Raw genomic sequence first — 11,977 nt, forward strand, 5'->3', positions numbered from 1 at the left:
CAGCAGCTACATTCTGCAAAACCTCAGATTGAGTATTAATATAAATACAGCAACTATCTATTGAGGCACAAACTGTTTCTTAAGAGATTAACAGGAAATCTAATGCTGTACTATTTTGTAAAATCATAGCTCAAATTTCAGATAGTTCTCTGGTTATGATATCTACAACTTGGCTAAGTTTACCAACAGGAACTTCTAATTCAAGAGTTACCATATCTAAACCCATTAGTTAGATAATTTAGGAGAAAGGAGAATGATTTCTTATATCCAGAAATTAGGACCTTAAAATATCAGCAATATTAAAAAAACCATAGTTTCCTTTAGTTTATTTAGTTTTAAGTAGTTAATTTCTCTTCTGTGTGATTCTGGATCAGCCCCAGTCTGCAAACTCGTCAGCTTCTGGCTAGGGGCTCTGGAAATTTTATTCAGTCTAATCACAGTCTTTTTAGCAAGTCCAATAGTCCATCTTTTTGTTGCTATATTTTGGTCAAACTTTTTCAGCAAGTCAGCGAAGTAAAAGCTTATCTGCAGATGATAAAACTTAATATGGCCATGATTATTTAACATTCTTAATAGTGAAAGACCTGATAGAAATTAATTTCAAGCCCAACATAAAGGCAAAATAAAATCAGTTAAAAAAAAAGTTAGATAAAAATATTTCTAAATATAGCCATTAACCATATTCAAAGAGCTTCAGATATAATACATAATAATTTTGAGACAATATACCATATAGTCAGGATATACTAAGAATATACCAAGATTATCAAATCTCTAAATAAGTGAATAGTAATAAAAAAAACTTCATGGGAAAATGACGTGAATTGCCCAGTCAAACCATTGGCTTTGATAATGCTAGATTTAAAAAGATACAGTTGTGACCAAGTTAGCAATAAAGAGATAATAATATAGGTCACTGTGAAACAATGCTTAAGTTAAATAACCAAAGATCTTAAAGTAGAACCCTTAGCTTTCTTTTCTAAAAGCCATGAGTCGTGGTATTCAGACTCTGGAATCTTAATTCTAATGAGAGGCTAAACCTTTGTCTTCCAGGCAGATTACACAAAGAATAAATTAACCCTTTAACTCAGAAATTAAAGAAAACTTTGTTATTTTAACTGCGAGAAACCCAATTCTTTGTTTTATATGTTACTTAACATTAAAACTCCTAAAAATCTCATAAATTAAACCATTAAACTTCAGTCAGACAGATGAAACTTGACCATATCAAATAAATTTCTTTTTCAATAAACCTCTTAAAGGTTGCCTTTGTTGTATATCTCTTACAGTGTATCCCTTTAAATGTTAAAAATGAACACTTATTCGCAGACTTAAATATTTATATCTATATATCCTCTTTTGGCATAAAAAGGCAAAGTATATGGACTTAAATTATGACAAATATCTATTAATAACATCAATAAGCTACCTAAAATACCTTTGGAATTACTTTAAGCCTGTATACCACAAAACAGAACTGTTGTTGAAAAAAAAGTATTTAAACATTCTAAGAGTTCATTCAGCTTTTACTATTTCTCATATTTTTCCCAATCTAATTTTAGCCCTTAAAGATTTTATCAACTGGCTTTGGAAATCACAAAAGTCTCTGCTCACTTGACTGATTCATTGATATGGATGTAACCTTAAGTGTTTGCTACTGCCGGAAACATTTTTCCAGGCCACTTCAGGTGTGTCTCATTGTGATTTCTATTTTTTTTTAACTTCTTAAAGTTCCCCTATAATACAAAGAACTTGTTTACAGTTTTATGATTAGGATCTACTCAATTTCTGATAACTATAGCAAAGCAGCAATTTTTCTTATCTTTTGTCTTAAAAGAGTCTCCACCTAGCTGGAAAGGGGTCTTTCAAAAGCATCCCTGGAGCTACAGGACCTTGGAGACTAGGAGGTGGGGAGGCCTGATCGTGCCCCGCCCTCACTCTCTTGACTCATGGAAGACATTTACATATGTTTAAATTGATGGAGGTATTTTGAAAGATAAAAGATAGCTAATTTTTTTCTTTTTTACTGTTCTGGAACTGCTGCTTTTACTTTAAAACAAAACTGTCCTTTTTCCTTAAATAAAACACATTTCATATAATATCTAGCTTAAGTTACTTAAAAAGGTTTCACTTTTAAGATTGACATGGTATAAAACGTAAAGATCTTAGTGTACTTTTCAAATAGACCAATTTATATCAAAGTTTCTCCAAGTAACTATTAAAAATCTAAATCACAAGACAGACACAAGACGCTGTTTTTTCTGGATGAAGAAGGAACTGAGGTTGTATGACTAGCCTTACAAAAAACAGCAATTCTTAGCCATAGCCACCAATCTAAGACAAACTTAGACACAATGCTCTAGACCAGAAGCAAGCTCTTAGAACAAAAGGAAACAGAAAGACCACATAAACTCACCAGATAATACCACACAAAACAAGGATATGGGGATCCTAGTTTCTAAAAGTGTATACAGCAATTTTTGGTAAGATCGACTCAGTTCAGTGGAAAAAACAGGTACAGAACTACCACTTCTCCCTTAAATATCAAAACACAGGTCAGGAGCTGCCACCTCAGCCTGAGAATTTGGCAAAACAGGCAAGAGCTGCCACCTCTCCCTGCAAATTCAGCAAAACAGAGCACTATTTTCCAGGTTTTCTCTGAGCCACAAAAAGGCCCGAATTTTGCAGCTTATAGTGACTCACAGCTCTTTGAAAATAGAATTACCTCTTCAAACGCCCAAACCCAGGCCTAAACTGCAGTTCACTTAAAGAGTTACTAAATGTCTCTCTTAACCAAATGATCAAGAAAAAATCTAAGAAAGATTCTGCTTAATCAATTAACCGGTTTTACAAACAAATATGCCAAACAAAACTTAAGAAAACATGAGAAAGAGAACAACAAAAAATAAGCAAAGGTTCCTTTTCTGAGAGCACTCACCCCGTCAATGTCTAAGGGACATGGAGTGGAAACACGTGGGTCCAGAAGATAGGACCTTTCTTTGCTGGCTTCTGCTCCGCAGTTCAGGACTCTTCGAAGTTGACTGGATTCGTAGCTTCAGATCCTGCTCACAGCGCCATTAACTGTTGTAGGGGAAAAACATCCAAAGTTTAGTAAAGTAAAAAGAAAGTTTTATTTGGCATATATTCGAAAGGACAAAAGTGGGAAGCAGACAAGCAAGCATGCTGCCAGAGCTAGAATGTCTGCCGGAATCCGAAGAATATTACAGAATAGGTAAGAATGGGAAGAAGGATAGGCATGCTGCCACAGCCATGTCTGCGCTAGTCCCTGTATTTTTAAATCACGTTATTAAGAGAAGACTTAAAAATCCTGACAAGTTACTATAACTCTTGAAAAAGTGGGGCGAGTAAAATGTTCTCTGCTAGAGCAGTCAGTCAAAATGTTTTAAAACAAAAGGAAAATCTGTAATGACGATTAGTATGTTTCTCCATTTAACTCACATTCTATGTATTAAAATTAAGTGAAATGTTAGAATCCTTAGAAACAGGAGGAGACCATGATGTTGATTTCATGTGGCAGTGTGAACGATGGTTGCTATATTCTGACACGCCTACCCTAAATCAGTTATATGGGTGTCTTGTCAAGTGCCGATTATGTAAGAAGAAGCATAATTTTTTTGCAATTCTGAATATCATTTAGTTTTTCCATTCTGCTCCAATTTTCAATTTATTTAGCTTTTTCAAATAATAATATTTGGATTTGATTAGCATTTTTAAATTATAAAACCTAATCTAGTTTTTAACTAATTTAAGTTTTGAGTATTTTATGGCAGTAATTTTTGGTGTGAATTGTTTTAACAAGGTAATGATAATGATGTCATTTCTTTTTTTTTGGATGTAATTTCTTAAAGTGTTTTCTGAGTTTAAAATAAACAGTCGATATGATATACTCATCATTGAAAACTTCTCAGGTAATATGGTTGAGAATAAAATCACACATTTCCTCTCTTCTTAAATATGCTAAATTTTTATAATATTGTCTTCTTTCAATGCATGTTATTTTGCATAATTCAAGTTACGCCCTTAATGCAATTTTGAATCTGGCTTCCCTCTATCTTACGCCTTATCTAGATGGAAAACTGCCTTTCTCACATGCCACCATGTGTAGTGCTTTTTTTCTCATTTGCTGATATCTAAGCATATGCTGTTTTCCTTTCTGCTTTACAGATTAATTATTCGAAATTTCTGGAGTCATGAAACTAGATTACCGTCACATATTTTGGACCGATTGTTGGCATTAAATTCGTTATATTCTCCTAAAATAGAAATGCAGTTTTTAAGTTTAGCAACAGATTTTCTGCTTGAAATGACCAGCCTGAGCCCAGATTATCCAAACCCTGTGTTTGAGCATCCTCTGTCAGAATGCACATTTCAGGTGAGGTCTTGTCTCTGTCACAATAGTAATGAATATTATAAGCATTCCCCATTGGTTAGTTACTAAACATTTTTCAGTAGTGTTTAAACCAACTTTCTTACTGCTTTTGGAGTGCTCTGCAGTTCCTTTTGGAACATTTGCATGTGCTCACCCCCTGTACCCATGCTGTCCACGAAGCACACTCTGCTCACCCAGGCAACCTCAGGTAAGGTTTGCCTTCTCAAGCTTGCTGCATCCCCACATGCTTCTCCCACCCACTGGTGGACATGCCTGGTTTGCCCCTCCCTGTGGCAGCTGTAACACATTTTCAGGATCTACATATTAACAGCACGCCTTGTGCTGCCTGGCCCCACCAGCTCCGCTGAGGTAGACGCTAACTGTTTTGTCCACACTTGTATTCTTGGTGCCTGTCCTAGTGCCTGACACATGGTGAATATGGAGGAAATATTTGAGTCATTTAACTTGTTGCATTTGTTTCTGAATGTCACATAAAGCCCTTGAATGGAGATTGTTAAGGAGTAGAAAAATATATAGTTGGGTTTTTCCCCTCAATTGTAGTTAGTTTTTCTAGTTGGTAGATAGTTATTTAAATGAAAGTTTTATATACGATAAGTTTTTCCTTTAGCTGCTTTCCACAGAGAAATATAAATTATGGTACATATTTGCTGATAGTACTATTGGATTTTAAATGAAAATATTTCAGTGTTGCTGAAAAGAGGAGCATTAGTTCATTGAAAACTTTCCTACATGCAGGAATACACTATTGCTTCTGACTGGCGTCTCCGAAGTACTGTTCTCACACCAATGTTTATTGAGACTCAGGCCTCCCAAATTGCTCTCCAGACCCAAACCCAAGACGACTCCCTGACAGTTCAAGGGCTCATGGCTGGGCAAGTAAGGAGTACCCAGCAACACTGGGACTTCACACCTACCCAAAACACAGGTAACTATCCACCTGTACACCTGATGGTCAAGAAAATGAAATAAATAATTACAAGGTACTCTGACTTGTGGAGGCAGTCTCTGCTTGCAAGAACATGAACATTTTGTAAAAGAAGAAAAGTATTAATGGCAAAAAGCGTTGAGAACCATAAGAAAGATATGTCAGTTAAAAGAGGCAATGGACGTTTCTGTACATATATGTTTTGTTTTATTGTCTAGAAAAATCTGTTGGGTGCATCCAATTTGAAACATCTTGTACAACCAAAAACCTTATGCAATTTGGTTTATTGGTTTGAACGTTTAGGGTCATGGTTTCATGGGACATCCCAGTTAATTGGCCTAATACTGTGTTTAGTGCCTCTGTTCTACTTCCTAGTTCACTGCATAGTTCCTGGGGTCTTAAAAGTTTGCAGGTGGCCATCCAAGGTACAAAAAATGGTCTTTATTTGCCTGGAGCAAAAGAGGAAGAAGGAGAGTTGGGAATAGGAGGAGGATATGGAATGTGTGGCTGATTGCCTCCATGACCAACTACCTCCTTTGCCATGAGATCAGAACTGGATGGTTCCTGGCTACCATTACTGATGGTTTTGATCAAAGATTCTATAGGAGAATCCTGATCAAAAGATGGAAAATCCGGAAGAGAATTTCAAATTCTCATGGGATCCAGACTTTTTGGAGCCACTGAGGCTGGATGAACCCCTGAAACTATTTCCCTGAGATAATCTTTAAATCTCAAACCAAAAATATCCCCTGAAGTCCTCTTTAAACCAAATAATAATTTAACTTAATTAGTAAAGAATATCTGCCTTGAGCATTCTTTTCTTTTAAAGAACTATCTGTATGGGATCAAACTGACAACAACAACTCGAAAGATTAGATAGGAATCTGAGGAGACAGTGAGTCTGTGTTAATAGGGGAGGTACAATTCAGAAAAGGAGGGTGAGAATGATTACACAACTTGAAGAATGTAATCAGTGTCACTAAATTGTACATGTAGAAATTGTTGAATTGGTGTACCGCTTTGTATATTTTCAACAACAACAGCAAAAATAAATTATTTTTTAAAAAGCAAAATACAGCTAAACCAAATTTATTGACTGTGCTTACAGTTCATTACACACAGTTCTTATATGGTTTAACTGTTTTCTTTGACCATCATGGTATAAGTTGTATAGCAAAATTGCTTAATCATTTTCTATAAGCACTTGAAAGTTTTTCCTTGATACACTTTTTTCCAGTTCTGTGGATTCTAAAAGTAGGACTAATTTAAATAATGACACTGATATTAGAAATCCTGGGAGTTTAGTACCAAAAGGGAGAATAATACTCTGTAATAGATAGAAAGCATCAGTGACCCCGGAACCCTTGCGAAGGAGTCTACAGCTGGCTTCTTATTTATACAGACACCAACCTGCCTCCCATCTTACAGCCCCCACCCTGCACCTCTGTTACCTCAGTCTGTGCTGCAGGTGGACACCTGGGAGCTGAGAGGTGAGGATTCTTATTCTCGGCAGTTTGGCTGCCTGAGCAGGGATTTGCTCCCTCACTGTGTGCCAGCTGCCCTGCCCTATTGCTTCTAGGTGTGTGGACGTGAGGAATTGTGTGGTTGTGAGACATATTCTAATACATTCTGACATACACATTTGCAGATGGAAGAAGCTCATTTAATTGGCTAACTGGAACCAGCATTGACCCGTTGGCAGATTACATGGTCTCATCGTCATCTGATTCCCTGTCTTCCTCCTTACTGTTTGTCCACAAGAGGAGGGAAAAACCACCAAGAGCATCCTCGAAGTCAGTGGGACCTAATTTTGGGAGAAAGAGGCTAGGCCTTCCAGGGGATGAGGTGGATAACAGTGTTAAAGGTAAAGCAAGGTTTCTGAAAAGTATTTACAATAACCTACCCTATAAATTAGTGCAGACTGTCTTCTTACTCTATTTTCTGACTATATCCACATTTTTATGTAACCTGTGATTAAGTCCATTAAAATTGGATTCAGTAAATGTTGCCTGGGTGCTTACCATGTTGAAAGCATAGTTTTAGGTGTTCTGGAAAAACTTTTGAATAAGTTAGACTCAGTCCATTCATTTAGAGGGTACAGAACATGGGGAGAGAGGTAAAGCAAGAAAATGGTAATTGAGTTTCCTTGTGCTGCTGTCACACAAATACTGCAAGTAGGTGGCTTTAAAGAACAAGTTTATTTTCTCACAGTCTGGCGGCCGAAAGTCCAAATCAGGATCTTGGCCGAATCAGTTCCTTCTGTGAGCCCCCTTCTGTTTTCTGGTGTCTGTTGGCAGTCCTTGGCATTCTTTTGTGTATAGATGATCTTCACATGTTATAATCTAGTGTGTCAGACCTCATCCAAATTCCTAAGGAGGGAGAATGAGAATTACCATCAGCCCAAAGCTGATTTCTCTGAGGTGACTGTCAGACATGCCTCCATTCCAACTTTTTTACCAATTCTGACACCAGCCATCCTCCCACGGCACTCTCTACCTCTCTGTTGCATTCGATAATTCGCTGTAATGGCCACACAGAACTCACAGACCATACTCATGATTATATGGTTTATTAGGGAAGAACAGGCTGCAACTCAGGAGAGAGGATACAGTTGGTCAATCAGGACAGCTTCCAACCAAGACAGTGCTCAGCTTCTCTCTCAGCAGTGCCCGCAGGCAGTCCTTCTTTCTCGGCTGTGCTCATCCCTGGGCCTTGCTCTAGGCCTCTGCCCTCCTCTGGCAAGTGTCACAGCTCTTTAGCTCCACCAAAAAATGTCCAGAGGCACCCACCCTACTTCACTAGCAAGCCTCCTGTCCGAAGATGCATGGCTTTTTCTCGCTCTCTGCATCTGCAAGCCCACTGCCACTGCCTCACTCCATGGGCGAGGAAGCCCACTGCAGCTGTCTTGCGCCGGTCACCTGGTTCCCACTGCTTGTGCTGCTGCACCTGTCTCGCGCCATCTCTTGCCTTCTCAAATGTTACAGCTCTCTCTCGGGTCTAGGAGGTTCTCGGTGCAGAGACTCTGGGTCCAGAGGATGTGTTCTGCTCAGACTCTTTTTGATGGTAGTGATTTTACCCCCTAACCTCTGGGATTAGCCCTTATAAGCCTAGCAGGATGGCAAAACTTACCAGTCCCCTTGGTAGACCACAGTTATTTAATTTGTATAGCAATTGACCAATCCCTGCAAGAGTTTTACACACCTTTTTTGCATAGTAAACTGTCCAATCCCTGTAAGGGTCTTATGTACCTTATTTGCATAGTAAACTGTCCAATCCCTTTGCAAGGTTGTGGCCTGGCAAATCATCTTGGCAGAAGTACATTCCCTGGGCCAGAATATAAGCAAATGTTTTGGATTGAATTGTGTTCCTCCAAAATATGTATTGAAATCCCAGCCATATGCTATTATGATTCAATCGTATAATTACATCCGTTGGCTTTGGGTAGCACAGATTACCTTCCATAATGTAATCTAATGAAAGGTATCAGTTTGGTTGAAGTCATACCAGTGTAGGGTGGATCCTAAACCTAATCTCTTCTGAGTTATAAGAAGGTTAGAATAGACCTGATAATGACAGAGACAGATGAATCTCCAAGGATTGCCCCAGAGAGATAAAGAACCTCCTCCTGGAGCCACACCCTGAATTTAGACTTCTGGCCTCCTAAACCGTGAGAAAATAGATTTATGTTCTTTTAAGCCACCCACCTGTGGTATTTGTATTACAGCGGCACTAGCTAACTAAGACAGCAAGCAACCTCCCTTTCATTGTCAGGGGTTCTGAATAGGAGGCGAGGTTGACTGCATTGTTGAACTGCCCATCTCTAACTGGTCCTGCTTTATCTTCTTTAGGCACAAATGATCGGGCAGAAATATTAAGATTACGTAGACGATTTTTAAAGGACCAAGAAAAGCTCAAGTTGATTTATGCCAGAAAAGGTATTGTTGAACAGAAACGAGAGAAGGTGTGTATCTTTTTCAGGCATGTGATTGGTTGGAAATGTCTTTTTCAAATCACTGGACACATGCTGTTTGGGAAGTTGAACATCCTTTCAGGTGCTGGGTCGTGTAGATACACACACTGCAGTCACAGAGCAGCACTGCGTGAAGTGAGGCTGGTTACAAACCACAGTCTCCTCTGACATCTCTGAGTAGGCCTGGTGATTCTCCAACTGTGTCTGCGGGCATGCAGCCCGAATCCTCTTCTCTGCCTGTTAGCCCTGCCTCTCCCTGCAGCTCAGTCCCATTCTTCTCTGTGCAGACTGGCTCTCTCAATGCCGGAGAAGAGGCCACTCATAGTTCCAGAAGTTTACATCTTACAACTTCAGCTGCTTGGAGATATTGACCCCACTCTGTGTCTCTGACCAGAGCCTTGTAGGGGACTGATTGACCCTCCCTGGGTCATGGGCCACTGCTGTGGTCAAGTGTGAGGCCCTATTACAGCCAACTGTTCTGGAGGCACCTGGGTGGGGAAGGAGTGGAGGCCCTGTTTCATGAAAAAATGAAACATTTTTCAGAACATGAAGTAAAAAGAACTTGTCTAGCTCTGGCTTTGATTTTGCTTAAATCAGTACTTATTACATAATTCGCAAAAAAGGTAGGATGGATTGTGGAAAAGTACTGGCCTTGTTCTAATTCAGTTTAAATCTTTAGCCATTTAATTAACTTTCAAATCTAAGTATGAAGTGGTTGAGTGACTCACTGTATTTTCTTTGGGAAAAGAATGAACTTTTCATCTTACTCTTGTCTTTATAACACAACTCGTTTTGAAGATGAGGGCGCAAAGTTGGAGGGTACTAGAGGGCCCCATCTGCCATCTTACACTGCGACACCCTGGCAGTGCTCTGCCTGCCAGCTGAGAAGTCATGCTGAGTTCCTTATTAAACTGAAGGGAATAGCCACGTCCAGTCCGCAGAAGAAGGAACCCTAGTGGTGCAGTGGTTAAACACTCAGCTGCTAACTGAAAGGTCGACAGTTCAAACCCACCAGCTGCTTTACGGGAGAAGGATGTAGCAATCTGTTTCTGTAAAGCTTACAGCCTTGGAAATCCTGTGGGGCTCTTCTACTCTGTCCTGTAGGGTTGTATGAGTCATAATTGACTCAATGGCAATGGGTTTTTTAGGCAGGACTGCCAGATAGAGATTGCAGGGCTGTGTTTCGCACAACACAAAGCAGGACGTGTAGCATTGAAGCCCCCAAGCTGAGAAGGGGCTACTGAGTGGGGAGGGCCCCCAGTAGGGTCCCCAGCATGTACGCGTGGCCTCTCGTCACAGTCACTTGTGGCCCGTTGAACAAATAAATACTTCGGGAGCATTGTGCTCTGTGCCAGGCACTGTTCCAGGTGCTAGTGGTGTAGAGGTAGTGGCAGACAAGACCCTGCGTTTCAGACCATAGCATGTGTGGGGTCGGAAATAAGCCAGCGAGGAGCACGACTGGGGAAGATCTATGCTGAAAGAGGCAGGACAGAAAGCTTGTGGGAAGAGATGGCTTTTGACATGGGCACTGACTGATGGTAGAAATCTGAAGGAGACATCCTAGCCCGCGGGGGCAGAGGAGATGGGGCAGAGCTCACTGGGGCCACAGCCCGTTGGCTGGTGTTTATGAAAAGATCTAAATCAAATTCGCCCATTTTATGACTTCAGATTACTTTGAAATAAGCATTTAAATAATGTTTTCACTGTTCATGTACCATAGTAATTTTTATCTTGAATTTATCTTCTCCCACTAACTGTACATAGCAACTGAGCCATTTCCAATACGATGATCATTGCTTGGCCAAAAAAGAGAGCTGTAATTTCTTTTTTCTGATAATCCTTTATGTTAAGAGATGGTTACTGACAGTTTTGTATCTCATGCAGTATTGATTTTCTGAAATAAAAGTTCTAATTTTCTTTTTTTATGTTTATTATTACAGGAGATCAAAAGTGAGTTAAAAATGAAGCAGGACTCCCAGATCATTCTATACAGAAGTTACCGCCAAGGAGACCTTCCCGACATTCAGATTAAACACAGCAGCTTGATCACCCCCTTGCAAGCTGTGGCCCAGGTCTGTCCCTAAATGGCTATATTTTCTGTTAACAGACAAGTCTGTGTCCAACAGTTCTGGGGTCTACTGTGTTTAGGTCAAAATGGTTGAGGTGACACTGTATCGGAAATGAGGTGTTGATTGCCATAGCAGTGGACTTGGTTAAAAGACCTTGTCCCAGTCCTAGCTCTGCCACTTACTGGTTCTGTGCCTTCTTTCCATGTGGCAGGAGTGACTCGGTCATCTAGAACATAGCTCTGAACTTCTATGTCCTTGCCAGGTCACTTAATGCTCTGAGCCACACTATCTTCGTCTGTAAACTCAGAGAGTAAAATCTATTTTTCTTGCTCAGTAATGCTAAGTCAGAATGAAATAATGTGTAAAATATCATTGTAAACTTTAAAGTGCAAGCCACTTAAATCACTGCTTATACAAAATAGTGTTTGACGGGATCAGGAGAATCAGTTGGGTAGTGGAATCACTGCTGATATTTCCAGAGGGTTGGTAATATTTTTGTAAGTCATTATCTTTTTTTTTTTTTTTTAAATATTTTATTGTACTTCAGGTGAAGGCGTACAGAACAGATAGTTTCTCATGTAACAGTAACACACATGCTGTTT

The 11,977-nt window shown here is 39.5% G+C and overlaps 1 protein-coding gene across 3 annotated transcripts in view; it reads left to right on the plus strand.

Annotated features, from left to right (window-relative positions):
- PRKDC (protein kinase, DNA-activated, catalytic subunit) overlaps positions 1-11,977 on the plus strand; it is a 362,155-nt gene that overhangs the window by 216,955 nt on the left and 133,223 nt on the right. For all 3 annotated transcript variants that reach the window (XR_002823982.1, XM_023730648.1, XM_004375604.2), the window contains 5 exons: positions 4,186-4,393; positions 5,147-5,336; positions 6,985-7,200; positions 9,185-9,297; positions 11,247-11,378. Coding sequence is in view for 2 of the 3 variants with exons in the window: in XM_023730648.1 (XP_023586416.1) it covers positions 4,186-4,393; positions 5,147-5,336; positions 6,985-7,200; positions 9,185-9,297; positions 11,247-11,378 (859 nt within the window). In the remaining variant the exon portion in view is untranslated. The remainder of the gene's footprint in view (positions 1-4,185; positions 4,394-5,146; positions 5,337-6,984; positions 7,201-9,184; positions 9,298-11,246; positions 11,379-11,977) is intronic.

Source organism: Trichechus manatus, unplaced genomic scaffold (assembly GCF_000243295.1).
Source record: "Trichechus manatus latirostris isolate Lorelei unplaced genomic scaffold, TriManLat1.0 scaffold00038, whole genome shotgun sequence".
NCBI lineage: Eukaryota > Metazoa > Chordata > Mammalia > Sirenia > Trichechidae > Trichechus > Trichechus manatus.